Genomic DNA, 27,908 nt, shown 5'->3' with positions numbered 1-27,908 from the left:
AACTTGAAACTAGGGGCGCCTGGGTGGCGCAGTCGGTTAAGCGTCCGACTTCAGCCAGGTCACGATCTCGCGGTCCGTGAGTTCGAGCCCCGCGTCAGGCTCTGGGCTGATGGCTCGGAGCCTGGAGCCTGTTTCCGATTCTGTGTCTCCCTCTCTCTCTGCCCCTCCCCCGTTCATGCTCTGTCTCTCTCTGTCCCAAAAATAAATTAAAAAAAAAAAAAAAAAAACAACTTGAAACTACCAAAAAAAGCTGCAAGAGAAGTTTAAGTGGCCACCTGCCTGCCCCTGGCCCACCATCAGGCACCAGCCACCACTCTGTCCCATCCCATCATCTTGTGGCAGGCTGCTCAAGGACAGCACTGGCCCCAGTAGGGGATAAAGTGGCATTGAGGGTTCTGGAAGCTGTGATGACTTGGGGGGAGGGGCATAAATAGGATGGTCCTTCTTGGAGGACCAGGTGAAGGAATTGCATGGCAATGTCCGCTAAGAGTCTGGCCAGGTAGGGCCTGGAACCAGGATCAGAAAAAATGACTCATGTAAAGGGAAGCAGATCTCTAGGTCCTGCCTCTACCAAGGCTCCTGGTATCCTCCAAACTGCTGTCCAGGAGTGACAGAGTCAGTCTCATGGAAGCCAGTGCCAGGCCTCCTTTGCCTGGAATTGCCCTCCTCCTCTTCCTGCAGTTGAAGGCTTCACACGGCTAAATGCCTGAAGCTGTAGACCTAGAGAATTAGAGCAGCACTGAGCAACCACTCACACGTTAGTGAGAACTGATGGATGGAGCAGCCCTCGGCCAGATCCCAGGAGAATGACAGGCTAAGTCTGATGGTGGAGGGGTATTCCCAAGGCCCAAAGGAGCTGTGGGCAGGGGGAGGATGAAGGACCAGCCCACAGGAGCAGAGGATGTCCCTGCCTACCACCCCTGAGACCTAGAATACTGCAGGTATGGGGCAGTGACTTCTGGGCCCAATGAGACAACACTGTGGCCACTCCATGAGCCCCACCTAGGGAATGAGACAGGCACCATTCACTTGGCTCAGTGATTAGGCAAGACCCTACCTCTCTGCAAGTGGGTGTGGGAGTCCTCACCTTCTGTGTATGGATAACTCCCACCCCTGGTAGGCAGGCCCCAGGAAGTGCGGGGGACCCAGGAATCCAGTGGGGCCACATCCTGGCCCCCATGACTCTGCCACCCCCAGCACCAAGGTGTCTGTACTGTGCAGGATATCAGCAATTTAACTTTATCACAATTACTTTGAAAACTATTAAGTGTAGTTATTAATCATTAAGTAATTATATCTGCTCTTGTATTAATTATCTGGCCATTGGGAATGTCACCAAGATTTAAGATTTTTAATTGTTAATAATATTTCCCAAACATGAGGGAGATTTAATGCACCTTCATATATTCTCTCTCTGCCCGAGGTGAGACAGGGAGGGTCCCCTTGGGCCTCAGAAGGCACCTCAACCTGGCCACCCTAATGCAGGGAGAGGCCTTGCCCTCACTAGCACTGCCAGGCAGGCTGCTCCCCTATGAGTGCATCCTGGGCCCTGGGTATGACCCAACCTTCTCTCCAGTGACCTATAAGAGCCCCCAAACACCATTCCAGAAGTATGGCCCACTCCCCAGCATCCACACCCTGTCCTACTACCATCAACTTCCATGAGGCCCACAGGTTGGGATGAAGATTGCATCAGGGATACTGCAAGGTGCCCCCCCAATGACCTTGATGTCCCCAGGTCAGTATCCAACTGTCATTCCAGGCCTGTATTCCTCCACAGGCCTCACTGACCATTCACCCCACCGCAGTCTCCAGTGTCCCCAGGAGCTCTGGCTTTGGCCCCATGGCCAACAGACACTGGAGGAGCCACCAGGAGTCACTATTTTTGTGTGCCTGGGCCACAGAGAGGATAGAAGGCCATGCTGGTGGCTGACAGAAGCTGGGATCCCATCCCTGGGGATGAGGGGACACAGCTGGCACTATGGAGTAACATTATGTGACACCAGTGACCTAGCACCACAGTGGGCATAAGCTCCCCGCTCATGTCTTGCTATTCTCAGAGAGCTGACATGGGAAGGCCATCCTGCCATCACTGGTCCACAGCCCCATCTTATGTGGAAGTGCTCTATGGTCCCTCATGGGCATCACCACACTCTGCCCCCATGGCCTGCTTCAAACCAAGGCTCAGAGGCAGCAGACTGGCACAACCAGGCTCTGCATAGTTGACACTCACCTGGACACATCTTTGGAGCACCTGGTCCCACCCCAAGGCACGCCCTTAGTTTCCTAAGCACTGGATGAGGTCCGTGGGGGAAAGGATGGCTGGGCCTTCCAGGCACTTCCTAGCTCTGGGAAGGCCACAGAGGCTACACGTTGGCCTGGGGATTTGGGGAAGGACTAAAGTTTCCTCTGCTCCTTCTTCTAGCCATTGCAGCTTTCTCTGCCCCAGCATGGTCAAAGATAGAACTTGGGTCAGTGTTGAGACAGGAGAGGTGGTGATGATAGTGACAGTAGTGGAGGTAGAAGTGGTAGTGGGAGTCCTTGAGCTGTGGACCCTCAAAGGCCCAAGTCCTTCAAGACCTTCCTGAGCCTGCCCCTCTTCCCCACAAATAGCCACGTCTGACATCCCTTCAATTACAATCAGAAGAGCATGGAAGTGAGCATATGCTGAGCCAAGCGATTAGTGCCAAGTGATGGTGGTCTTGAACCAGTGTGGGTTTGTTGACATGGTGCTGCAATTGTGGTGGTGATGATGACGGTGACAGTGGTGGTGGAGGTGGTAATGGTGGTGGTGGTGGTGGTGGTGACGGTGGTGATGATGGTAGCGATGGTAGAGGTGGTGGTGGTGACACGGTGGTGATGGTGGAGGTGATGATATAGGTAAAGGTAATGAGGGTCATGTTCCTGGTGACAGCAGTGCTGAGGAAAACTGACTCTCCAGGGTACAGAGTTTTTCCAATAAGCCATGTCTTTGCCCTCACCCCATACCCCAGATGCTGGCCCCTTTTCTTCCTGGCGGGCTGTCCCCGGGAGGCAGGAAGAGGGAGAGCTTTGACCAGGCCCGACAGGAGAGTGGTATATCTTGAGCTCACAGAGAACAGTTAATCTTAGTTAAAAATAAATAAGTTCAATTATTGGAAAGGGAAAAAAATAGCCTAGTATTTACTGCAAGTGAATCAAAGGTAATTACTCTGGGGAAAGTCCCCTTTAAGGATCCTGGGCACCATCCCCCTCCTGCCAAGGTTATGAGTGGCAGGTGGGGTCAGTTGGTGCGCCTGGAGCAGGGAGGGATCACCCAACCCCTCCCCAGGGGCATATCTCCCCCTTCTGTCCCTGCAGGGCTAACAGTGTTCCCTCTTCCTTGGCCCCACTATTGACTGTCAGCCAGGTCCTGGCCCATGGCCCCCGGATGCCTGGGTACAGTCACACTCCAGTCCCTGGCAGAAGTGAATGGCTCTAGACATCCCCAAGCCCTTGACTCACCCACTCTATTGCTCACCTGCTGTGTGACCCCAGACAAGCCAGTCACCTCTCTGGGCCTGTGTCCTCACCTGGAAAATGGGTGATGAGGCAGCTGTCCCCCACAGTCCATGTTAATGTGTCCCTATGGCAGGATGTGGGGAGCCGCCGGTCTGTGACAAGGTCTACTGTGTAGACAGGGGAGCTTTGCCATCCCTCCCCAAACTCCAACCCAGTACAAGAGGTTCACTGTGAGCACCTTCCCTCGGGTGTCCCCAGTGCCGTTCTAAGACAGAACCCTGAGGCTTGAAGCCCCCTCAATCAGGGTGGTACCTACCCACTCTGGCTGGGCACTGGGCAGCCTGGAGTCTGGTAGAAAAGGACTTTCTGGTAGAAAACCAGATCTACGGCCAACTGCTCCAGGACAGACTAGCCCCTGCCCCAAGTCTGTTTATTGGGGGCCTGTGGGTGCTGGTGCCAGGCAGACCTCCCAGCCCCCACCTGAGGGCCTCTTTCCAGGCCCCCTCCTGATGTGACCCAGCCAGGCCACCTCACCCTCCCTCAAGGTCTTCATCGTCCCTCCACGGCCCCTGACTGGATGAGGTCGCCACCCCCAGAAACAGCACCAGTGTCTCCTGAGATCAGGGGGCCTGGCAGTGACCCCAGGTCGCAAAGGCTGGCCCCATGCCCTAATACGCATGCATGGACAGGGGTGATGAGCTGCAAAGAGCTGCCGCTGTAATTAGCGCGAAACGTGCTGCCTTTGCCGGGGAGGAAAATCCCATCTCAGAAATACACGTCCAATGCAAGTTCAATTTCACCCCCGGGGCCATAAAACCCTTTTCCAATCACCTGGTGCTGTTGGTTGCCAGCACCGTTAATCCTGGGAATGTTATTTAGAGCCAAGACATCACTCGGGGAAAAATCAGGTCCGAACCCCACAAGTAGTCCCACTCTGTTCCCTGCAAAGGCCTTGGGAGATAAACAATACCCAGTGAGGGTGCTGGGCAGGGAAGTGGGTGTCCTTGGAAGCCACGGGATCACTTCATCTCCCTCCCAAACCAGCCGGCAGGGCCCCAGACGGGCCCATCTTGGTGGGAAGACTGAGGCCAGGCAGCTCAGCCCCACTCTACCCTGCCTGCTCCCAGCTGACCCTGTCCTCCTGGTCCCCAAATCACCACTGGCCCTGATCTTCCTCCAGAGATTGGTCCCACAACCTTTTCTTTAAAATCGTTTCCTTGATTACTGAGGGTAACAATGAAAACACGTAATTGAATCTCCAAGAAATTACCATTTTTATAACTTGCTCCCAGTTCCTGAGATAAATTAAATGTCTCCCTTGTATGGCGAGCCCGCTTGCGGCGCATCATCGAGGGATGATACTGCCCTTTATCATCCATGTGGGGCCTTGTTAAGAAGAATGCCTCACGCTACCTCCTGGGAGGTGCCTGCTGGCTCCACCACACAGCCCTGAGTGGGCAGTTGTCAGCTTGAGAGGCGCTCGGCAAGCATGTAGTTGGGCAGGTGGGTGGGCGGCTGGCCCCTTTGCTGGATAGCTGGCTAATGGTGTGGGTGGTTGGCAGGGGGCTGGCCAGTGTCTCAGCCCAGGCTCCCCAGAAATCCAGGCCTGAGTCCGCAGGGAGGGAGAGGTCAGGGAGGGGCAGCAGTGAGTCAGACAGCCCCCTCCTGTTGACCAGAGCTGACCCAGGGAGCCAACTGCCCACTGGGCTGGGCTGGGCACCCAGGGGCCCTGTGGCATCTCAAGGTCAGCCACCTAAGAGGCATGGGGGGGTGCAGAAGCAGTGCCAACAGGAAAAGGGAAGTAGGTGACCAGTCACTTGAACGGTCAGTAAGTTTGTTAGCTAGCTTGTTGGTGGGGTTGGTGGTCACAGTTAGATAGTAGGTGAGTTAACCTCTTGCTGCCTGGGTGGGTGGGTGGCCTTTTTTGGGTGGTAGGAAAGTTGAAGCCCCCAGACTGTTGACTGAGTTTGCTACAAGTGTTTGCAGGCTGCACCCAGCAGACCCACCTTCAAAGGACCCAATAGGGACACTACTCACATAAGAAAGCCGAGTGGGGGGAGAAGGAGGGTAGTGTGCTAGTCTCTGTTCTCTGGGGACAGGAAGGGTAAGGCCCAAAGAGCAGCTTTCCACTGAAGACGTCTGGGTGTACTTGGGTCAAGGGCAACAACCCAGGGTCACCAGGGGACTGGGATGCTGGTTCTGAAGGTCAAGTGGCCTTGGGACTAAACCCTATGGCAGAGCAACAGAGGGGACTGGAATGGGGAAGCAGGGGAGGCAGGCAAGGGAGGATGATGGACAGCCCCAGGAAAGAACTAAATGCCCTACACCCCACGACTATGCACCCACCACCTCTCTGTATCCCATCCAGCCCTGCAGGCAGCCATGCAGCCCAGGGCTTGTATGGAGGCTCTGCTGGCATTGTTGGTCTTGAAACCCCATGGTCTGGTGGCAAAGTGTGACCTCAGTCCACCTTCCAGCCAAGCGTCCTGATCCTGAGTGAGGGAAGCCCTGACACTCCCTTGTCACACCCTCCCAGCCATGTGGGAATTACAGCTAAAGGGAGAGACTGCCTGGGGCTACAAGGGACAGCGAGGCTGGGCTCAGGCCCCAAAAGCCCAAGGTTGAGACAGCCTGTGTCCCCCACCATCTCTGGCCTGCAGCCCCATGCCTCAACCCAAGAGCCCCTAGCCCATCCCCTGCCCACTTCCCTCTGACCTCACAGGCCCGGCCTCATATTGACCAGGCCCACCCAAGAGCCCTCACAGGCAGGGCACCTTCTCTGGGCCAGGCGCCACGTGGTCACACCAAAACAGTGGCATTGCCTAGCCACCTGGCCAGCCCTCCACCCAGGCCAAAGCCCGGGGTGGCATCTCTGGGCACAGGGTGCCAGTGTCCCCTACCCCACACCACCACTGCCACTGTGGGGTCAAGGCAACTCTTACTTGTGTTTTATGTTTTGTAGGTGACTCCTTTACTGACCCCCTCACTGGCTCCACTGTCTTTTTCCCTCTCAGCACCTGCGCCACTTTCTTTTTTTTTTTTTTTTTAATTTTTTTTTTCAACGTTTTTTATTTATTTTTGGGACAGAGAGAGACAGAGCATGAATGGGGGAGGGGCAGAGAGAGAGGGAGACACAGAATCGGAAACAGGCTCCAGGCTCCGAGCCATCAGCCCAGAGCCTGACGCGGGGCTCGAACTCACGGACCGCGAGATCGTGACCTGGCTGAAGTCAGACGCTTAACCGACTGCGCCACCCAGGCGCCCCTTCGCCACTTTCTAGCCAAGCCCATTCCACGGCAGTTGCCAAGCACTGGCCAGGGGCAACCGTGAACCTGGGACCCCTCATGCCATCGTAGCTGTCCACTAACAAGCAGGGCACCATGGGGCCAGCCCAGGTGGCTTGTCAGGAGGGCTCCACCTGGGGAAGGCCCACAGATGGGAGCCCCAGGCCCTTGGGAGGAAGCAGGCGAGGGATCCCTGAGGTATGCAGTGGTAAGAGTCCCAGGGCAACTTATCATGGCATAAACAGTGAGGTGGAACTAGAGAGGAACATTCTGTCCCAGTCAGCCAGACAGACAGAACCGCGACAGAACCGCAGATTCAAGTGGGGAGGAGGTTTCTGCCCCAGCATTGTCTCTCCTCCATCCGGGGCAGCCCCCTGCCCAGGGCCTGGGGTCCCCTAGAGCCATCAGCCTGTTTGCAGAGTTGTGGCGCCATCTGGTGGTAGGTCTTGGGCCCCACACCTGGGCTGGCTGGAAGAAGGTAGGGTGGGAACGCCCTGGCACCCATTGACAGTAGCCAGGCTTCTGACCACTCCAGGTCTCCCCGCCTCACCTGACTCCCAGTTTCTCTCTCAACCTCTTTGAGCACATTTTTTGGGTGCAGTGACACACCCAGGGAGCTCATGGCACAGCACTGTCCACTCTCAGCAAGAACAAGGTAGGGGCAGAGGGTGGGCAGCAAGGTGGACAATCATCCTGTATCCTGGCCCGGTAAGGACATGTGGAAGTGACCCTGGCACTGACCAGACACTCGGGCCAGGCTTGGCCCCCACGTGCTGTCTAGCTAGCAGGGGGCAGTGGGCCATGGGAGTATCAAGAAAGGGACAAGCCTAGCTGGATGGGATATTCTGCAGGGAAGGGTCTCTGGGCCCAGGCAGGAGTAGGCACACCAAATTTACCCATTCTGGAGCACAGGGGCTCTGGAAGCCCCAAGAATGACCATCTTCCCAGCCTGGAGCCCTCAATGCCTTCCTTGGCTGATAGTAATTTATTGGGGCTGTGCATCCCTGAGAGGATTTTCCTTGACATTCTTATTATCTCTCTGATTCTTAAATAAAAAATGTGAGCAGTAGGTGTCCAGAGAGTCACCCTGGAAAGGAAGACAAATGTCCTGCCACTGCTCATGATCATGCCAAGGACAGGACAGACATGGGAGCATCGCCTTCTACCCCCAAGCCTCAGCTTTTGAAATGGGACCACCCTAGGTCCTCCTGTAGAACCCTCCCCTCCCAGGGCCCTCCCTGCCCTTCACTGCACCCCATCTTAGGGCCCACCCCCAGTCTGTTCACTATCCAGCAAGGCTGGCCCCACAGGCAGGGAAGAGAGGGGAGGCACCTATCTTGCCTGCCCTTTGGCCCTGGGGGGGGTGGTCACTCCCCAGAATGCCCTATCCCTCCCACAGCCACACCCAGTGGACCCATCCGTCCTCTTGCAGATGCAAGACCACCCTTGGAGCCTATGGGCCCCAGCCATAGACCACCCTCTGCTCCATGCTCAGAGCAAAAGAGAATTCACCCCTTCCCAGGCCCTGGAAGGGAAATGAGGGGGCAAGAGTGATCCGAGTCCCCAGGTAAGAGGGTAACTCCCAGTCTCGGGCTGCTCCAGGAAACTTGCAGGGCCTGAGGGACATACAGGCGGCTCTGAGTCCTGGAAAGGGAGAGTTTGGACCAGGACCCTGGATTAGGGGACACAGTGATGGGGCTTCTCCTAAGGGGCTGCACTGGCCCAGGTACCCCAAGTTCCATTTGCTCCAGGCCTGTTTCCCAGCTTTTGATATGAATGGGGCATTGAATGCTGAAGCCACCCCAGCTCCCAGCAGGAACACCCCAGCCCGACTCGGGGCAGGAAGGGCATGGTCTGCCACACCACCACTTCCTTAGCTACCCCCTGCTCACAGGCCCCAGGCTCCTTGAGGCCATTGGGCATGGTGGCAATTTGGGCAGGAAGCAGCTGCCATGGCAACTGGCGTCCAGGGAGGTGTGCTGCCAGGCAACAGGGGCCATGGCCTAGTGCTCCCTACAATGCTCTAGAGCCATGCTTTCCGCCCATGGACAGGAATTCCGGCCAGTACCAGGACCCAATACAGATTCACACCCACCCTCACATGGACATCCTGAAGCCCAGACTCACTGCAGAACCCCCCACACCCGAATCCTGGGAAATGCATGCATTAGCCTAACTGTCCCTATTCATGGGAATGTCATCACAACTATGGGTCCTAAGCACCCTCTCTCCCTCTGAGAGTAACCCCCCCCCAACTTGGGGTGTTGTCCAGCTCAGGGCCACATTGCAAGGACCAAGGGAGGGAGTGAGGATGGTTTCAGGGAGTTGGGTCTTCAGGGCTGGGCTCTGAGCCTCCAGCAAGTGGGGGCACAACCTGGGTAAAGGTGAAACCTCAGGGAATGTGAGGTTTCCAGTTTGGGAAGGGAGGTGCCTCAAGGTCACAGGCAGTGGAGCGGGAGCCCCTGTGTCATCAGGGTGCTCTGAGCATCTTCTCAAACCCACTCAGGGATTACCACTGCCCTTGGGCCTAACAGCCTGGCCAGGGTGCCCACAGTGAGATATGAGGACCCCATCCAGTAGTTCTGTGTGACGGCCACTGTCACTGCGGGAATCACCGGTCTCCACAAGGACCTGTTCTCCCTCTCCCATTTCACATTCCTGAGCACCTGCTGGCACCTGGCAAGCTGAAAGACACTGAGGGCAAAATGCAGCACCCCCCTCGCCTGCCCTGTCCTCCCCACAGCAGCCACTCAGGACCTTTGCCTGGACTGCCCCATGGCTGCCTCACCCAGAGGTCCTCCAAGAAGGCTTCCTTGGCCCTAAACTTGAGTTGCCCTGCCCCCAGAAGGGTACTCTGAACCGAGCACATCCTGAGACCTGTGGGATTCCATAGAGGCATTACAGGATAGAGGCCCATTCTTGCCTCTGGTGGCTGAGCAGTTTGGGGGGCAGCTGATGCCTGAACTGGGCTCCAGGAGCACCTGCCCCAGGTCATCCCCAGCCAGAGCCTGTGGTTACAGGCCGCACAGATGTACCCCGCCCCCTAGAAACACAGAGAGGCCTCCTGGGGCCAGGGCCACGTGTCCAGCCCGACACGACCTATGAACTGTGCACACTGCCTCCTCAGTCACTGAGCCACCCCGCAGTGGTCCCTGCAGTACACCTGCCCCACATGGAAAAAGGACAGCAGAAACACATCTGCAGATGAGGGATTTTGACAAACTTCTTCAGATAGGAAGTGAGGGCTGGCTTAGTGGAATAGCCTGGGTGGGAATAAGCAGGAAAACAGCACTTGCTAGAGGATAGCTTGGGTGACCATCCAACACTGTGGTGAGGCAAACGGTGCTCTATTAATCACGATGGCAGGACCGCAGTTGATCCAGGAACTCTCCACACCGTCCCCTATTCCGGGCCACAGAACTGCAGCAGGTAGACTGCTCAGAGGTGGGAGGACCTCCTTTCAGGGACCTGACATTAGGATGCTCCAGCAGTTCCTAAAGTTAATGGGGAGAGAATAATGCCAGTCAGCTCTTTCCTGCCTCACTTATACACAGGAGTAGAATAAAAAGGAAAGCCAGACATTTGGGGACAGTGTCTAATAGGAGTTCCCAAGACCAAAGAAGAAAAGAACCACAAAGAGAATAAAAAAATGCAGGAAGCAAAAAGTTCCCCTCACCTCTAAACCTACTATATCCCTAAAACAGAACAGGATGTTCTGGAAAAAGAATAAGGGGCATTCAAAGAACAATAACGATATCTTGGAAATTTAAAACACAATTGCTGATGTTCAAAAGCCCAGCAGCCACGCTCCTAGCAGCACTGAGGACCTTGAGGCCTTCCTCAAATTCCCATGGGAAAGCACCCTCTGAGCTCATTCTCTCCTCAGCCTGACACCCAAAAGGCCCGAGGTCAGAGTAAGGTGCTTTGGGACCTGCGAGTTGTCTCATTATCTATTCCCATGCGATTGGCCACTTCAAAACTTAGTGGCTAAAATAATCACAACGTAACCTGGGGCTTGGAGACCTGGCTCACCTCTCAGAGCAGTTCTTTGAGGGTCATCCTGGGCTAGTCAACCCACCTTTGGGCCCCACTGGGGACAGGCTGTAATGACAGAAACCTTTATCCCCCTTACCTCTCATCTGACAACAAGGCCATGCCTTCCCAGTGGCAGAGGGTCCTCAGGGCAGCAAAAGAGGCCCAACACACAAGCCCAAATGATGTACAAGTTTAGCCCAAAATCCAGGTGAATAGAGGAACCCTGTTTCCCTCTCTCTCTCTCTTTTTTTTTTTAAATAATTTATGGTCAAGTTAGCTAACCTATAGTGTATACAGTGTGCCCTTGGCTTCTGGAGTAGATTCCCACAATTCATCACTTACGTACAACACCCAATGCTCATCCCAACAAGTGCTCTTCTCAATGCCCATCTCCCATTTTCCCCACCCACATCAACCCTCAGTTTGTTCTCTGTATTTAAGAGCCTCTTATGGTTTACCTCCTTCTCTGTTTGTAACTTATTTTTCCTTCCCTTCCCCTAAGGTCTTCTGGTAAGTTTCTCAAATTCCACATATGAGTGAAAACATATAATATCTTTTTCTGAATGGCTTATTTCACTTCATAATACCCTCCAGTTCCATCCACATTGCTGCAATTGGCAAGATTTCATTCTTTTTTCATCACCAAGTAGTATTCCATTGCGTATATATATATACACATACCACAAGATGTGGTATACCACATCTTCTTTATCCATTCATTAGTTGATGGACATTTGGGTTCTTTCCATGATTTGGCAATTGTTGAAAGCACTGCTATAAACATTGGGGTACATGTACCGCTATGAATCAGCACTCCTGTATCCTTTGGATAAATTCCTAATAGTGCTATTGGTGGGTCATAGGGTAGTTTTATTTTTAATTTTTTGAGGACCCTCCACACTGTTTTCCTGGGTAGCTGTACCAGTTTGCATTTCCATCAAGAGTGCAAGAGGGTAGGAACGTTGTCTCGATGTGAGGAGGGCAAAGTACAAGGAGAGGGACAAGGGCAAGGAGAGAATGGATTTGTGGCCATTTCTACCACTCAAGGACTTAAGTTTTGCCTGATCCACCTTTCTGAGGATGTTACTTGAGGATGGGCTTCCACAGAACAAGGGAAGACACTGAGAAAGAGGAAGGCATGGAATCAGGCCTTCCAGGAGCAGTGGGGAAGGCTGTGGTAAGACAGGCCACATAACGCTCTGCTAGAAAGAAGGGAGGAGCAGCAAACCTGGGGCCTGAATCTGGCCCTAGCATTGGATGTGTGATCTGCAGCCATTAAAAAGATTTCTGTTACATAGGGGCGCCTGGGTGGCTCAGTCAGGTAAGTATCCAACTCCAGCTGAGGTCATGATCTTGCGATCTGTGAGTTCGAGCCCCACATCAGGTTCTGTGCTAGAGCCTGCTTTGGATTCTGTGTGTGTATGTGTGTCTCTCTCTCTCTCTGCCCCTCCCCTGACTTGAGACTCGAACTTCTCTCTCTCTCTCTCTCTCAAAAAAATTATAATAAACATTAAAAAAATTTTTAAAAAGATCTCTGTCACAGAACTACAATGAATAATCCTAAATTTGCATGGAACCACAAAAGACCCCAAATAACCAAAAAATTCTTGAAAAAGAACACGACTGGAGGTATCACACTCTCAGATCTCAGGATTTATTACAAAGCTGTACTAATGGAAACAGTATGGTACAGGCACAAAAACAGACACATAGATCAATGGAACAGAATAGAAAACCCGGAAATAAACCCATTATTATATGATCATTTAATCTTGGACAAAGCAGGAAAGAATATCCAATGGAAAAAAGACAGTCTTTTCAACAAATGGTGTTGGGAAAACTGGACAGCAACATGCAGAAGAATGAAACTGGACCACTTTCTTATGCTATACATAAAAACAAATTCAAAATGGATGAAAGACCTAAATATGAGACAGGAAACCATCAAAATCCTAGAAGAGAGCAGTAATTTTTTTTTAATTACAGGCAGTAATTATTCTCTGACATCAGCCATAGCAGCATTTTTCTAGATATGTCTCCTGAGGCAAGAGAAACAAAGGCAAAAACAAACGATTAGGACTTCATTGAAAGAAAAAGCCTCTGCACAACAAAGGACATGGTCAACAAAACTAAAAGACAGCCTCCTGAATGGGAGAAGATACTTGTAAATGACATATCCAATAAAGGGTTACCATCCAAAATATATAAAGAACTTATAAAACTCAACACCCAAAAAATAAATAATCCACTTTAAAAATGGGCAGAAGTAGGGGCACCTGGGTGGCTCAGTCGGTTGAGCATCCGACTTCGGCTCAGGTCATGATCTCACAGCTCGTGAGTTCGAGCCCCGCGTCGGGCTCTGTGCTGACAGCTCAGAGCCTGGAGCCTGCTTCGGATTCTGTGTCTCCCTCCCTTTCTGCCCCTAACCCACTCGCATTCTATCTCTGTCACTCTCAAAAATAAATAAAGATTAAAAAAACTTTTTTTAATGGGCAGAAGTCATGAACAGACATTTCTCCAAAGAAGACATCCAGATGGCCAACAGACACATGAAAAGATGCTCAACATCATGCATCCTCTGGGAAATACAAAGCAAAACCACAATGATATATCACCTCACACCTGTCAGAATGGCTAAAATCAACAACAGAGGAAACAACAAGTGCCGGCAAGGATGTGGAGAGAAAGGAACCCTCGTGCACTGTCGGTAGGAATGCAAACTGGTGCAGCCACTCTGGAAAACAGTGTGGAGATTCCTCAAAAAATTGAAAATAGAACCACCATATTATCCAGTAATTCCACTACTGGGTATTTACCCAAAGAATACAAAAATGCCAATTCGAAAAGATACATAGATATATCTACCCCCAATGTTTACAGCAGCATCATCAATAATAGCCAAACTACAGAAGCAGCCCAAGTGTCCATCAATAGATGAATGGGTAAAGAAGATGTGGTGTATATATACAATGAAATATTACTCATCCATTAAAAAAAAAAAGGAGTGAAATCTTCCCATTTGCAACAGCAGGGATGGATATAGAGGATATAACCCTCAGTAAAATAAGTCCGTCAAAGACAAATGTCGTATGATTTCACCCATACATGGAATTTATGAAACAAAACAAAGAAAAAAAGAGAGAAACCAAGAAACAGACTCTTAACTATAGAAAAGAGACATGGTTGCCAGAGAGGAGGTGGGGGGGCAGGGAATGGGAAAATAGGTGATGGGGATTAAGGAGGCACTGGTTGTGATGAGCACTGGGTGGTTATGGATGTGTTGAATAACCATATTTTACCCTGAAACTAATATAACACTGTATGCTGACTATACTCCAGTTAAAAATTTTTGAATAAAGTTCTCTGAGAGGTGGGGGAAGGCCTCTGAAATGCTGAAGAACAATCTTGAATCTGCTTCCATCACTTAACAGTGATGTGACCTTGGGCAAGTGACACAATGTTTTGTGCCTCAGTTTCCCCACCAATAAAGAGGATGATAATCATCCTTACAGAACCATTAAAGTAAATGTTTAATAAATGATTTTTTAAAAGTAAAATCCCAAAGATAGGTCAGGTAAAAAAGCCAGGTGGTGGGCTAACCTCTTCTGTGTGATGAGGAGGTAAAGGCACAGGGCGCTCAGCTGTGCTGAATGTGCAGCCAACCCCAGAAAGAGCTTCATGATCAGGCTTGTGGGTGGTGGGGGGCGGGGGACTGAGGTGGGAGAGTCACACTGGACACCTTGTTTGGCGTTTGTTTTTGTTTTAACCTTGTGTCTGCATGATCTGTTTTATGTTTTCAGAAAATAGCTAAGGCTGGTGAGTGAGCTAGGGTGAAGAAGAGGCAGAGGGGGTGAGTGGAGGAGGGTACTTCAAAAACAGGGATGGGGTGGGAGGGGCCCCACCAGCCCTGGCTCTGGCCACCGCCCTGACCCATTGTGACCTCCCTGGATGTGCCCAGGCCTTTGTGACAGGCACCCTTGAGGAAGACCTGTGAGCCATGACACCTAGAGGGCCCTCAATAAGAGGGTGGCACGTCAGGCCAGGCTAGAGCCTGGACCTGGGGTTTAGAAGGGGTTATGGAGGGGCCAAAAACCCTGGGTCCCTGTGGCCACTCCCACCCCCAATGCCCCCAACCATCAGCTTCGAGCAGCCATGCAGGTTGCCTGGATCCACCCTGCCAGGGGTTTGTAAGATGGCCCTGCCTGGTACCTCTCAGCTCCACTCTCTCAATAGAGTCGGCCAGACCTTTCCCACCTCCGGGGGTAGGAGGCGGGGGGCCCAGGGTAGGGGCTGAGGTACCTGGGAGCTTTATGGCAAATGAAGAGGGAGAGATGCAGCAACAGAGACCGAGAGACCCAACGGGGACAAAACGAGGGCAAGAGGAGGCAAGGCTGGGGTGGGGCTGGCCCCTGCACTCAGGACGAGAGCAAGGGGCCTCCAGGCCAGGGGGATCCCCCAGCTCAGGGCCCAGACCCGGCCCTTGCCCACCCCTGCCAACAGGGGCAGGAACCCCGGCTTCACCCAAGGCAGCCCCCTCCCAGCTCCAGAACGTGCCCCTGGGTCCTGCAGAGCAGTCCTTCTTCCAGCTGGAGCAGGAAAACCAGAATCTGGTAAGTGAAGAGCCCACCAAGGCTGTGGGGCCAGCCCAGACTCAGAGCCCATCTGTGCAATGGGTTTGAAGCTGTTCACAGAGCCGCAGCTTCTGCCCCAGCTTCTGCCCCAGCCCCCGCTATCTCAGTCCCCTGCCCAAGAAGTGGCTATGACAAGCACTCCCATCTTTCTGCCTCCCATCCTCAGAAAAGACAGAACCAGGATCTGCGAGAGCAGCTGGGGGCCCTCCTGGGGCCAGGGCAGCAGTTTCTGCCCCTATGCCCGGAGCACTCGAGCTGCACGGCCCTGGCCTGGGTAAGTGCATGGCAGACATCTGGCCCCAGCTGGACAGAGGGCAGCTGTCAGGAATGACCCAGTGACTCCATGTACCATACCCCTGCTCTGGCTCTCAAGCAGTCCGTGACCACAGATGCTGCCCATGGCCTTGGGGCTGACCCAAGGGCTCTTCCACAGACCCCTGAGCAGACCAGTGCCCAGCCCCTGGAGGACGGGGCACCCTTGCAGCTGCTGCGGCAGGAGCTGTGCCGGGGGGAAGAGTCCTTCGTGCAGCAGTCTCAGGTGGGTCCCTGGGAACTGGGCTGAGGGGGCAGGGTCCTTCATGCAGCAGTCTTAGGTGGGTCTCCAGGAGTTGGGCCAGAGGTGGGGGGCAGGGGTTCTTTATGCAGCAGTCCTAAGTGGCTAGAGGAAGAAAGAACTGACACTGCTGGCCTTGCCTGTGCCCACATGGTGACCATCCTCCAGAATGAACTGCAGCAGATCCGACTGTCCTTTGAGAGGAAGAAGATGGCCATTACCGAGGTGCCTGCCTGGCTGGGATGGGACAGCTGCTGGGGGACCCACCTGGTGGGACACATCCATGGGTCTTGTTCCTTGGAGCATGTGACCCAGCCTCCCCTCTCCCACCAGGTATGGGATGGCGTGGCCGAGGTACATATGGCCCTGAACAACCAGGCCACTGGGCTCCTGGTAGGTACTCAAAGGGTGACACCTGGAGAATGAAGGGAACAGGGACTAGGCAAAGTGTGCAGGGGCAGGGGAGCTTTGAGAAACAGGGGAATATAGCAGAATAGTCAGGGTTAAAGGACCTGTCTTACTTCCTTTGCCTCCCCCCGCCCCCCGCCAGAACCTTAAGAAGGACATCCGGGGAGTACTAGACCAGATGGAGGACATTCAGCTGGAGATTCTAGGGTGATGTGCAGGGTCAGGGGTCTGGGGCCCTGGCTGAACTGGGAAAGGGGCTGGTGTTCTGACCAGGATGGGTGGATCAACCCCTGACCCCTCCCCAGTTCCACTACACCAGACCGAGAGGTGCTGCAGGCTGGGGTGGGGGACGTACATGGCCCTGACTATACAGCCCCCGTCCCCAGGGAGCGTGCCCAGTGCCGCACCCAGGCCAGGAAGGAGCAGCAGATGGCATGCATAGCGGTAAGCCCCCCACCCCACACCCTTTCCCAGTCTGACCTCACCCTGGAGGCCCCTCTCAGGGAGGAGATGCAGGCTACAATGGAGGAGGCCCCAGGGAGGGAGCCACACCAGGAGCCAAATGACCCTGAGACATGGCTGCAGGTGCCTGTCCTGGGCACTGGTGGGGTAGTGGGGAGAAGGTAAGAACTCGCAGCACAGGGACCCCTGCCATTGGGGGCAAGCTCTGACCCAGCCCCTCCCCTGCAGAAGGCAAGGCCTCAGCTGGGATGTTCCGAGGGCCTCAAAAGCCAGCTCTGGTAGGTGGCTATGTGAGTGCATTGGTAGAGCCCAGTCCCCTGGGACCATCCCCATGGGCACCCCCGCCCCCTGACCGCCGCCGCCCGCAGGCTGCTGGCCCTGAGGCTGCTGCTGGGCACCCTGCTGGCCTGTACCGCCGCCTACGTGTACGTGGTGGACCCCGCGCCCTTCGAGGGGCTGGTGCCTCCCCTGCTGAGCCGCGCCGCTGTCTGGAAGCTCCGGGCCCTGCTGGGCCCATTCCTGCACCTGGAGGTGGACGACTTCCTGCCCTTCTAGGCCGGAGGCCCAGCGGCCCCAGCGAGGAGGAGGCCAGGCGGCCGGCGCTGCCCCGGGTGCCCAGCGGCCGCGCCGGCCCCTGCCCACGGCACTGCCACACGCCATCCCCACCAGGAGCTGCGGACAAGGGTGGAGGCGGGGTCTGTCCTGAGGGCTGGGCCTGCGGCTGGACATACAGTCGTGACACACACGGCAGCGCGTGAGCTTGTTTCCATGGAAACAGGGGAGAGGGGCAGGAGGTTTTGCAGCCTTCTGAGGGCAATCTCACAGTGGGGATTCCTCAGAGTGGTGCCCCTGCCTCAGTGCCCACACCCCATCTGTCCACTGGTCATCAGCGCCTCCACAGGAAGCCCCCAGCCCACCCCTGGCCACCAGGGAGGGCTCTGAGCAGAGGGTGTAGCAGGAGGGTCTCCACTGAAAGTGAGGATGAGGATCCTCAGGCCTCATCCCTGGGGCTGGGCCCAATCAGTAGACCTCAGGGATGAGGTTCTCAGTCCTGAATCTGCTGACCCACCGACTTCACACCCCTCATGTAACCCTCTGTCCTTATCTAGCCGACCACCCCACCCTCCCCACACTTGACCGGCCATCACCCTCCCACCTCCCACTCCTGTCCCCTCCCTGACCCAGGGTCCCTGTCCAGCCCAGCCTCCTGGCACTGCCCCAAGGCTCGGAGGACAGGGGGACCACGTTGGTGGACAGAGCCATGGAGGTAAACACCAAAAATTTTATTTAGGGCATTAAATGGGGTTGGGGGAAATACCTTTTAGGACAATAGAGAGTAACTTTGTGGCTTGCTCATCCCCAAGTGGGAGAATTAGAGGCACCGCCCAGGCAGGAAAAGGGCTGGCCAGAGCTCTGCCCTGCCCCTGGGGGCGTCCAGGCCCTGGCTGGCTGGCAGGGACTGTAGGGCTGTGGGCAGCCAGGCCGTCTGAGGTCCCCCAGGTGCCACATCTCGGAGTGAAAGAGTGAAGACTGCTGGGTGGGGTCAGGCAGAGCTGTCACCAGGAACACACTGGGCTGGCAGGATCTCCTCCCCGCCCAGGCAGGGCCTGGATGACTCACCAGGCTGGCGGCTCCAAGAGGTTAAGGCATCTGTTCATGTGCTGGGTGTGGGGAGGGGGGAGTGCAGTGACCTGCAGGGGCAACCTGAGACCCCCACCCCAGCCCAACCCACAGAGGCCTGGGCTCCCTGGGGAGGAAGTGGCATCTAAAGTGCTTGGTCAGGCAGGGAGATCGGGGTGATTAGTGCAACACCCCGGGAAGGCCATGCTGGTCCCAGCAGCTCCAGGGCCCCTGCCTGGGGTGTTGGACCCCCTACAGCAGGTGGGGACTTCCTGAGGTGGGTGGGCACAGGGTCACAAGCCCCAGTGGGCTGGGAGTCAGTCAAGGTGCGGCTGGTGGAGAAGGGACCCCCAGCCCACAGCCCAGGGTCTGTGGCAGCCTGGCTTCCTGGGCTGTCCTCTCGGGGCCCCGGAGCTGCCTACTTGGTGTCCCGCTCAGGCCCCGAGAGACCGGGGAAAAGGCTGGAGGCGGCTGAGTGCAGGCGGCACATAGCCCCTCGGGGAGGCGCCCTGGCGGCCGGGCTCCAGGGTGCCCGCAGTGGCGGGCGGTCCTCAGGGAGGCCAAGGTGGCATAGGTGCAGGCCGGGGGGCACCCTGGGCTGGCCACGCCGGCCCCATCCACGGCTGCAGGTGCCGATCCGCCCCCTGTGGGCCGCAGCGTCCCATGAGAGAGAAGCAGAAAGGTGGAGGTCAGCATGGGGCACAGCTGCCCAGTGCAGGGTCCGAGGCCCAGCTAGCCTCCCACGTTGGGCCAGCCCGTGCCCCAGACCCCAAGTCTTTGACCTGGCTGTCTCAGTCCTAAAAAGCTGTGAATTCCCAATTCCCCCACCCCCAACATTTGGCAGTGGGAGGTGGGGGAGTAGGGGAGGCACCCAGGTTGCCAGGAGGGTGAGTTCTAGTAAATGTAGCTACAGGATGCACCACTGGCACCCACAGGGCCCTCAGCTAGCAGGTGGCCCCCAAAGCACCCTCTACTTCCCTTACTCCATCTCCCCCAAAAGCCGCTGGGTTCCCAGGGGGCCCTAGGGTGGCTGCAACCCCAACCTTTCTCTAAATGGCCTGTTACTACCAGGGATGACGCAGACCCATGGGAGCCTCATACCTGGCAGCCAAAGACCCATCGGCCAGCCCCCACCTTCCAGGCTTCCAACTCAGCTTAAGTCAGTGGAAACACCCACGAGGAATGCCCACACCTTTGGCCAACACCTCTCCCAGAGCCTGACCCACTCTGCCCCCTGCCCCTGGAGCCCCCGCATTGCAGCAACAGCCCTGGCCTTGCTGAAGGAAAGGATCAAAATGACTCTTTTTCTTTTTTTAATAAAATTATAGATATATAGATGTAGATATAAAAACATAAAACAGACACAACGCAAGCGGACGCTGCCGTGTGCTTACTCTCGGGTCCCTGGCGCCAGGCAAAACTCTGACCCCCTCCCCGATGTGCTTCCCACAAGGACGCCGAGGCTCCAGTAGGGCCCAGACTTTGCATGCCATGGGGTGGGGAATCTCCAGTTTGGCAGGGAGGGGACTCCTGGTCTCATGGGCACCTTGTAGCAGCGTCCGGCCCGTGCCTGCTCCCACCTGCCCCCAGTCGCCTCCCACAAGAGCATAAAGCAGAGGTTAAGGCTTCAATGAAAGCGAGTTTCCCGGCAGTGGGAGCAGCGGGGGCCCGAGCGTTAACACATGGGACGTGGCATGGCAGCGCAGCGCACAGACACGGGGACGCACCCACCAGCTGGGTGAGACAGGACACACGGAGCCGAGACCCCACCCACAGCTGGCTGTCTGTCTGTCCATCGTCCACCTGTCTGTCAGAACCCAGAGCAGTCCCAGAGCTGGGTGCCTGGAGGCCGGGGCTGGACTCCCCGAAGAAGAACTGGCCTTGCCAAGCTACAAGCTTCCAGCAGGTCCCTGAAAGGCAACGAGTTAGGAGCAGCCGGGCGGTGGGGCCTCGGTCCAGTACAGCCAGGGACCCAGGCCTCTCTGTCCATCTCTGGGCCACAGTGACCCGTCTGTAAGGGGAGTAGGTGGGGACCAGCCTGGGGACAACCTCAGGGGCATGGGTGCAGTCGGTGCAGATGCAATCCGCACCACCTTGCCGCCCCCACCTGTGGGAACAGGGGTACCAACACACAGATCCTGCAGCCTGGGGGCCCTCAGCCCAGCTGTGCCCTGGAGAGCAGATGGGTGGATGGACGGGCGGAGGAAGAGGGACAGGCTCGTGGAGGCGTGGTCTCTTCTGCTGACGTGTCCACACCAGGACTGGGCCTCCTCATCTCCCAGGGCAGAGAAGTCGGGAGGGGGGGCAGCCGCTGGGGGTCCTGGTCCCCGGGGCTCCACGGCGGATGGATGGCAGTCAGTCCTCACACTGAGATCTCGTACGTGGTCCCACCCACGCCGGACACCTTCTTAACGAGCGTGTGCCGGGCAGGGCTGGCGGAGGGCCCTGGGGGGCCAGCAGCAGGCCCCAAGCGGGCCAGGCCCGGGGACTGCCCGTTAAGCTTACTTGGGGGGGTCTTCAGCTGAGGGTGGTCCCTGCATCAAAACAAGCACACACACGCACACCCACAGTGAACACGGGATCACGGCATGACAGAGGCCAGCGGAGGCAACAGGACAGATGACGCAGACGTAGATAGAGCCCAGGGCAGCCCCTGCCTCTGAGCCCAGAAGGTCCCACCAGCAAATGGGTGGGGATGCAGGGCCTGCAGAGGGAGGGCTATTGCTGTCACAGGACAGACAGACAGATGTCAGAATGGCCATCACCCCCCTCCCAGGTCCCTTGGTCCCTCCCACTGGCACAGATCACAGAGTGCAGGGAGGCCAGGTGGACACTGGCCAAAACCCCAAGCCCTGCACTGTTCTAGCGCCCCAAGCCGGGGAGCCCAGGGGTGACTGTGGGACCCCTTCCCTACTACCTCCCAGGAAGATGAGGGGAGGTCTTTCTGCCCTCCAGCCTGCCTAGTATTGACCAATAGCATTTCTGATCTCACTGCCCAAACATCCACAAGGGTGGGAGCCACTCCCTCCTTTAGCTGCCACCCACTGGGACAGTTACACCCACAACAGGGACCTCCTCCCTGACTGAGCCTGTGCTCAATGTGGCAGGGGTGACACCTTGACGATCCCCATGCACCCACTGTGGGGCTCAGCACACACCATGTGTTCAGCTCATATACTTGGACCCGACCTGGCAAGGCAGCAAGCCTAACTTCCAATTATCCGTCTGCTAGGGACCTAGAATAAGCCTGCCCTGCTAGGCCTCGGTTTCCCCATCTCTGAGCAAAGGCCCTTACTTCCTGGGGCTATGTGCACCCAGGGCAGCATGTTCTGCCATGGGGTGATGTCCCCCAAATACAGCCTCCTGGACAGACACCATTTCCAGAGGAAGAAGCCCTGGGGTCCCTGCTACACTTGATCATGCCAGCTAGGGGAGAAGGTGTTCAAGATGCAAATCCTCCTGCCTCCCATCCTGGGACATGCCGGGGTGTCCTTAAAGCTGGGTGACCCCCATATAGGCTGGCCAGGAGCCTCCAAGGAGGGTGAGGCTCACCCCTGTAGGCAGCCATTGGCTTCCTGGACAACCCCCACGTGCTCAGCCAAGAGGCCCCACAGGCGGTTGGACACTTGATTGGTGCTGGGAAGCCCCCTGCCCCCTGGCACCCACCTCTGCATGGCCAGCGAGGGTGGCGACTCCGGGAGGTCCGTGTGGATGAAGGCGACAGCTTTGGGGCCTGCATAGGAGGGTGAGCGGGGTGTGCTGGGTGGGGAGGGTGGGCCCTGGCGCACCGGGGACCTGTGCGAGCCGCTGCCGGGCCGAGGCCCAGGGGCGTTGTTGTTGGCCAGGTCAGCCTGCAGGGAGGAGGAGGAGGTCCGCGGTGCCCGGCTCACGGCACTGGACAGCGAGGACAGTGAAGTCTGCAGCGCGGGGTTGCGGGCACCACCGAAGCCAGGCCCTGCCACCAGGTCATCTCTGGAGCCATAGCGCAGGGAAGGGCCCCGGGGGCCCTCGGACAGCACACTGGCCTGCTGCAGGCTGTAGGAACTGGGCGCATCATAGACGCCTGAGTCGCCAAAGAGCGAGTCGGCCTGAGAGCGCAGCAGCCGTTCCCGCTCCTCCCTGTCCTTGCGCTCCTGGATGGAGGCCATGATGGTCCTGGACAGGTTGTCATAGCGCACAGGCGAGGGCTCCCGTGGCCGGGGACCCAGCACCGGGCTAAAGCTACGGGGCGGGGGTCGTGGTGGGTCACCCACTGCCCCCGGGTGCAGGTAGGGCGAGCGGTAGCTGGCCATGCCAGCCGAGGGGTGGGCTGGGCACGTGTGGCCACTGGGAGATCCAGGGTTAAGCAGACTGTCATAGGACAAGCTGCCATTGCGGTTGGGCAGCGCGTGGGGGGCAAAGATGCTGCGGTGGGGTGTGGGGGGCCCACCCTCAGAGCGCAGAGGCTGCAGGGCCACGTGGTCCCCGCCCCGCCGGCTTGCTGCCTTGAGGCTCAGGGAGCGCAAGGCACCCGAAAAGGTATCAGCAGCACTGAGTGGCGGGGATGGCGGGTAGGCTGCGTGCAGGCCTCCGGGCGTGTAGTCAGGGAGGTCCAGGCTGGGCTCTGATGCAAAGTCCAGGCTGTGGATGCTGTCCTCCCCTAGTGTCAGGGAGTCAGGGCCCGGGACCTGCAAGGAGAGAGGGCACACCTCTACCACTGCCCAGCCACCATGTCCCACCCAGCCACCACGCGCTCTGTGTCCACACAGAAGCTACAATCCTGGTGACATCAAAAGTAGCCACACGTGCAACCAACAAGCTGTTCCTGGAAGCTCTCCATCCCCTGACTACCTCTTCCTTGCCCACCACAGAGGCAAGTGGGTACAGGGTAGACCAGAGCACCCAGATGCTGCCTCTCCAGAGAAGGCTTTGCACCCTGCTCCTGCTCTTACTTCCCCGGGGAAGAGGAGAGGGCTGTGGGAAACAGCCACAGGAGCTGGACCTTGAGGAGACACAATAACCACACAGTGGCCCAGAGCCCTCTGCTGGGCACCTCACAGCTGAGGATTGGAGTCTCTGCAGGGTAAGACCAGAGCTGGCTGCTACATCCACCCAGGGCAGTACCCTCAGAGCCCACCTGGGCAGGATCTCCTGGGGAGGGGCGGGGGGGCAGCCACAGCAATAGGGAGGAGGGGCCTCTTTGATTCTCCCGGAATCAAGGCATGCCGGAGCCGGATTGGGCTGGGGATGAGAGCCTGCATAACCTCAAAGCCGAGACAGGGTGTTGGTAGGGACAAATGTGGCCTTGGGGTACTTGGCCAACCAGCCAGAATCCTCATGGGATCGAGGACAATCCCAGGAAGGAGATGAGGCAGGTAAGGGTACCTAAAGCCTCCCATTCCCAAGGACACTCCTCCTGGGGCAGGGCTATGGCATGTTGGCCAGGGAAGCCCAGATGCCCTGCCCAGCCCAGAGGGTCCTGAGATGCAGGGTCAAACAGGCCAGGGGTCTTGAGGAAAGGGGAGTGGTCCAGGTATACTGGCCCAGTCACAGGCTAGCCTCTCAGCCAGCCATGAAGGAGGGTGGGCAGCCTGGGAATGTTCAGGGTTCTGGATCATTCCTCAAGCTGTCCAGGGCTGCCAACCGCTCCACAGTGATTGTAGAATACTTATACAACTCAGAAAAAATAAATGTGCTTTCTTAAACAATCTCAAATTCTTCTGAAGCCTTCCCGTGGGCCTTACAGAGTGACTAATGGTAGAATTTCAGGCATCCTGGCACATACTGCTCCTGGGGGCAGCCGCCTACCAGGCCAGTGGGCAATGCCAGCCAAGGAGAAGGGGCCAGCCAGGACTGCTTGTGCCAGGCCTTCCCTCATGCCTAGCAGGGATGCCCACAGGGTGAGGCCCTGCTGGTACCCACAAGGCTCTCTATGACCCTATGGCCCCAGGGGTGGGGCCTCTAGGAGTGGGACCTCTGGGGACAGGGTCTCCAGAAGGGGTAGAGCAGGATCTCCTGGGGCGGGGCCAGGCCTCCTCACCTGCTCACCAGGCCCGCAGAAGGGAGCCTTGGGACCCGAGGGAAAAGCAGGCCGGAACTTGTACATGGCAGGTGTCGGGGGGCTGGTCCTCTGCACCGACAGGGCGCTCTCTGGGGAGATGGACCGCGGTCAGGCTGGGGTCAGTCCATGTCCCTCCCTCTGTCTGGCCACCCCTACCTCACCAGCACTGCTTGGGCGTGGGGTCTGCAGGTCGCCTCCGAACGTGCCGGCCTCCACCTTGGGGGGCAGTGGCGGCCCCAGGTCCAGCGGCTTCTCATCCAGCCGGTCCAGACTGCCCTTGGACTGGGAGGGGGCGTGGTCAGTGGTAGGCAGGGCATGGGCCAGGGGTGGGGCATAATGGGGACTCCTCCCTGGGCCCTGAGCTCTAGACCATTCCCCAGAATCTACCCAATTCCTCCCCCTTCCACTTCTAGGTCCCCTCCAACATAGTTGCTTCCTGCCTTCAAGGGTCTGCCTTCACCCCATCCCCTACCTGACCCCAGGGCCCCCACCTTGCTGCGGCCCAGGCCAGCCTTCAGCCCGTTGTCACTAAGCTTGACCTTGAGTGGGGCAGCTCGCTCCAGGAGCTCAGGCCGAAGGAAGGGAGGCTTCAGGCGAGCAGCCAGCGGCAGCCGGGGAGGCTCCACCACGTACCTGCACCAGGGGCAAAGGGGTCAATGGCCAGGGTGACCTGGCCTGAACGCTCACCAAAGACAAGGCTGGCCACACCTGCCAAGGGCAAAAGTAGACCAGGCTGAGGGTCCGCACCTGCCCACCCCAAACCCTGCAGGGGTCCCTTGACACCCCGTTCAGGCCTCACCGGGGTGCCAGAGGGCTGCACAGCACGTGCTCCACATTCCCATAGCAGCCTCGGGTGAAGGGGTTCACTCCCCCACGGAACTTCCCCGTCACCTGTGGACATGGGACCCCTCAGCCAGCCTGGCCACCCAAGGTCCAGGCCAAGGTGGACCAGGGGACAGGCAGGGACAGCTGGGGTTCCTCAGATGTAGGCTGGGCAGGGTCAGCCCATGAGTGCCCCCCCCCCCCACCCATTTACCCCGAGTGTCCCTGCAGGAAGCTGTAGAATTTCTGGGCCCTGAGTTACTGCTAGTACAGTTGTCCACAGGTAGGAGTGAGCAGGGGGACAGGGCAGGTGAGGTTCCATACTCCATTCCCCCACCCAGAGTCTCCAGGGCCAGATCCTCCCCCTATAGAAGCTGCACAGTCCACCTCACTAGAGGGCTCCAGTAGCCCTTTCCCTGACACCACCCCCACATGGTCCTGGTGTAGTCCTGGCCCTCTTGGCCCATAGGGGACCCCCCCCCCATTCCCATCACTGCATGGCCCTCTCCTAAGGTCAGCACCTGCTCGTTGGTGGTACGCCCCCGAGTGACTAGCACCACATGGAAGCCAGTGAGGCCGATGACAGGGATGAAGAAGAGGCCAGCCACACACATGACGGCCATGCTGGCCCGTTAAGGCCAATGGCCATAGGCAAAAACATGGAGCAGGTGCCTGTGAACAAACTATTCCCACCACCACCCAACCAGGAATGGCAACCCACCCCCTGGGGACTCCCAGGCAGTCCCCAGCCCACACTGTCAGGCAGTCCCCAACCCACCCCGAGCCTCAGTTTCCCCCGTGGAATGTGCCCCCAGCCCATACTGTCTTTGCGGTTAGGCCAAGGATACGTGATGGTAGTGTGGGCGGCTCCCAGTCCCTCAGCGTGGTTCAGCACATAGACCAGGCCAAAGGCGACGACACCCACCATGTGTGCACTGAGCGACAGCAGGAACAGGAAGAAGTAACGGTAATTGCGGCGCCCGATGCAGTTGTTGACCCAGGGGCAGTGGTGGTCAAAGTCCTGGGCAGGAGCAATGAGTCAGGGCACAAAGTGGGTGGGAGAGGAGAGACATGGAGATGGGGGCGGACAGGGTGGTGGGATGGTCACCTCTACGCAGTTGTCGCAGACGCTGCAGTGGGAACAGCGAGGTGGACGGTAGAAGTGGCAGGTTGCACACCACTTCATTCGGACCTGGATGCCCCGTACATCCACATTCTTGTACAGCGGGGCCCGGAAGTCATCCTCCTTATCCTCGTCCTCATCCGCTGTGAGCCAGAACCAGGGGAAGGTGGCAGGAAAGTGACTTCCTTGGCAGGAGAGCCCTTCCCGAATCTCTGCCAGCCCACACACCAGGACCCACCCCACCCCAGGCTCTTTCATGTCAGCCACTTACACTCTAGTGAAAGTGAGCAGATTATGTGCCCGGTACAGGGCCCTACCTCGGGGGAAGACGCCAGGGTCCATGAAGGTGGCCATGCTGAAGTTGGCCAGGACAAAGAGAAAGATGATGCCATTGTAGACGGGAACAGCTGGGGACACAGCTCGAGTCAACCATGGGCACCTGCATTGGACAGCAGGATAGAGGTGGGTCTGGGGGTGCTGAAGCTGGGTGGGGAGGGGAGGTGGCAGCAGATGAATTAGGCATGGCCACACATAGGAAGACTGGGCCACTGAGACCACCATCAGTGCTCAGCGTGGGAGTCAAGAAGGCCACTGCTGCCACATCCCTGCTGGGAGACGCCTGTACATCAGCCTGCTGCTCCTCTACTCAACCATTGGGGCTGAGCACCTTGTGCATGGTGTGCTGGCTCCCTCTATGCCAACACCAACTCCAGCAACCCTCCAGGTGGCTATTAGGAGCTCAACTCACAGTTGAAGAAACTGAGGCTCAGAGCAGCCCGTGGGCCGGAGGGGTGGCAGACTGGGGGGCGGGAGCCCAGGATGAGAAATGAGCCCACTCTGCCTGTGTACTATGATAGACAGAGGCCAGCCCCAGCCCTTACCCAGCCCTGTCCCCAAGCCCAGCAAGGCCCCTTCACCAGGGAAAATTCTGTCAGTAAATGCACGGTGGGTTGTCACCCCCGGTTTTCCCTGAGGGGTGCAGTCTCAGTGTCTGGGCCACTGGGCACATCCCCATCCAGGCAGCCCCTTCTTTTCCCTTCTTTTTAGTTTGTCACCTTACTATCCATATGGCAGTGCAGAATACCTGGAGACTCTAGAAAAGCACAATACCCCGCAACCACTCATCATCTCTTTCTACCCCTCAGCCCTTGGCTCCAAGGCTGCCCCCTCTTCCAGGAAGCCTTTCCAGACTCCTGGCACCCCATAAGGGTCACACACACCTCCCTGGTGGGTGTTTTGTCACAGAGAGTGTCCTCTTCAGCCCTCTTGGGACCTGATCAGAGACCCCTCCCTGGAGACAACCAGTACTTGGGCACATGGCCTGTGGTCCCCTGCCCTGACCCTGCAGCAGAGTCCCTGAATCCATTCACTTGATTCCCATAAAGTTCCTCTAGCCTCAGGTTCCTGATCTCTCCCATGGCTCCTGGCTGCTTTGACAAGTGGGGGGCAC

The 27,908-nt window shown here is 57.0% G+C and overlaps 2 protein-coding genes across 21 annotated transcripts; one reads left to right on the top strand and one right to left on the bottom strand.

Annotated features, from left to right (window-relative positions):
* The first annotated feature begins 14,720 nt into the window (after window positions 1–14,720).
* CCDC188 (coiled-coil domain containing 188) lies at window positions 14,721–19,840 on the top strand. Of its 19 annotated transcripts, none has more exons than XR_007455481.1 (10): window positions 14,725–15,409; window positions 15,597–15,704; window positions 15,804–15,968; window positions 16,152–16,208; window positions 16,317–16,376; window positions 16,778–16,835; window positions 17,082–17,131; window positions 17,409–17,607; window positions 17,963–18,120; window positions 19,545–19,559. XR_007455481.1 is itself a non-coding variant. In XM_049620613.1 (10 exons), the coding sequence occupies exons 1-10, from the start codon at window positions 14,876–14,878 to the stop codon at window positions 19,630–19,632; spliced, it is 1,401 nt and encodes a 466-aa protein (XP_049476570.1). In that variant the 5' UTR covers window positions 14,725–14,875; the 3' UTR covers window positions 19,633–19,806. The 19 variants fall into 19 exon arrangements, 17 of the variants coding, with proteins under 17 accessions (XP_049476565.1, XP_049476570.1, XP_049476563.1 ...); XM_049620613.1 differs by having other exon boundaries at window positions 18,039–18,120; window positions 19,545–19,806; XM_049620606.1 differs by lacking the exon at window positions 17,082–17,131 and adding an exon at window positions 16,534–16,598 and having other exon boundaries at window positions 16,697–16,835; window positions 17,222–17,607; window positions 18,039–18,120; window positions 19,545–19,631.
* Window positions 18,122–27,258, bottom strand: ZDHHC8 (zinc finger DHHC-type palmitoyltransferase 8). 2 transcript variants are annotated; one of them, XM_049620601.1, is made up of 10 exons: window positions 26,776–27,258; window positions 26,444–26,601; window positions 26,184–26,356; window positions 25,857–25,959; window positions 25,313–25,404; window positions 25,005–25,146; window positions 24,675–24,795; window positions 24,493–24,602; window positions 22,140–23,140; window positions 18,122–19,117 (listed from the first exon to the last, which is right to left on the bottom strand). In XM_049620601.1, exons 1-10 carry the CDS (start codon window positions 27,017–27,019, stop codon window positions 18,892–18,894), a joined length of 2,370 nt encoding a protein of 789 aa, XP_049476558.1. In that variant the 5' UTR covers window positions 27,020–27,258; the 3' UTR covers window positions 18,122–18,891. The 2 variants fall into 2 exon arrangements, with proteins under 2 accessions (XP_049476558.1, XP_049476557.1); XM_049620600.1 differs by lacking the exon at window positions 18,122–19,117 and adding an exon at window positions 19,933–21,007 and having other exon boundaries at window positions 26,776–27,256.
* Between the last annotated feature and the right edge of the window lie 650 nt (window positions 27,259–27,908).

The sequence above is a fragment of the Panthera uncia genome (assembly GCF_023721935.1).
Source record: "Panthera uncia isolate 11264 chromosome D3 unlocalized genomic scaffold, Puncia_PCG_1.0 HiC_scaffold_8, whole genome shotgun sequence".
Lineage (NCBI taxonomy): Eukaryota > Metazoa > Chordata > Mammalia > Carnivora > Felidae > Panthera > Panthera uncia.
Note: the sequence above shows the minus strand (reverse complement) of the source record. Positions and strands in the feature narration are given on the sequence as shown.

What these genes read in the sequence shown, in the direction of transcription:
- CCDC188 (XM_049620605.1), top strand. Translation starts at nt 14,876, where the DNA reads ATGGAGGGGCCAAAAACCCTGGGTCCCTGTGGCCACTCCCACCCCCAA. An exon ending in CCTTCGTGCAGCAGTCTCAG is followed by an intron (nt 15,969 to 16,151) that starts GTGGGTCCCTGG and finishes ACCATCCTCCAG; the next exon opens with AATGAACTGCAGCAGATCCG. An exon ending in AGCAGATGGCATGCATAGCG is followed by an intron (nt 16,836 to 17,221) that starts GTAAGCCCCCCA and finishes CGCCGCCCGCAG; the next exon opens with GCTGCTGGCCCTGAGGCTGC.
- ZDHHC8 (XM_049620601.1), bottom strand. Translation starts at nt 27,019, where the DNA reads ATGGTGGTCTCAGTGGCCCAGTCTTCCTATGTGTGGCCATGCCTAATT. An exon ending in GGCGTACCACCAACGAGCAG is followed by an intron (nt 25,405 to 25,856) that starts GTGCTGACCTTA and finishes CCATGTCCACAG; the next exon opens with GTGACGGGGAAGTTCCGTGG. An exon ending in CTGGCCTGGGCCGCAGCAAG is followed by an intron (nt 24,796 to 25,004) that starts GTGGGGGCCCTG and finishes GCCCCCTCCCAG; the next exon opens with TCCAAGGGCAGTCTGGACCG.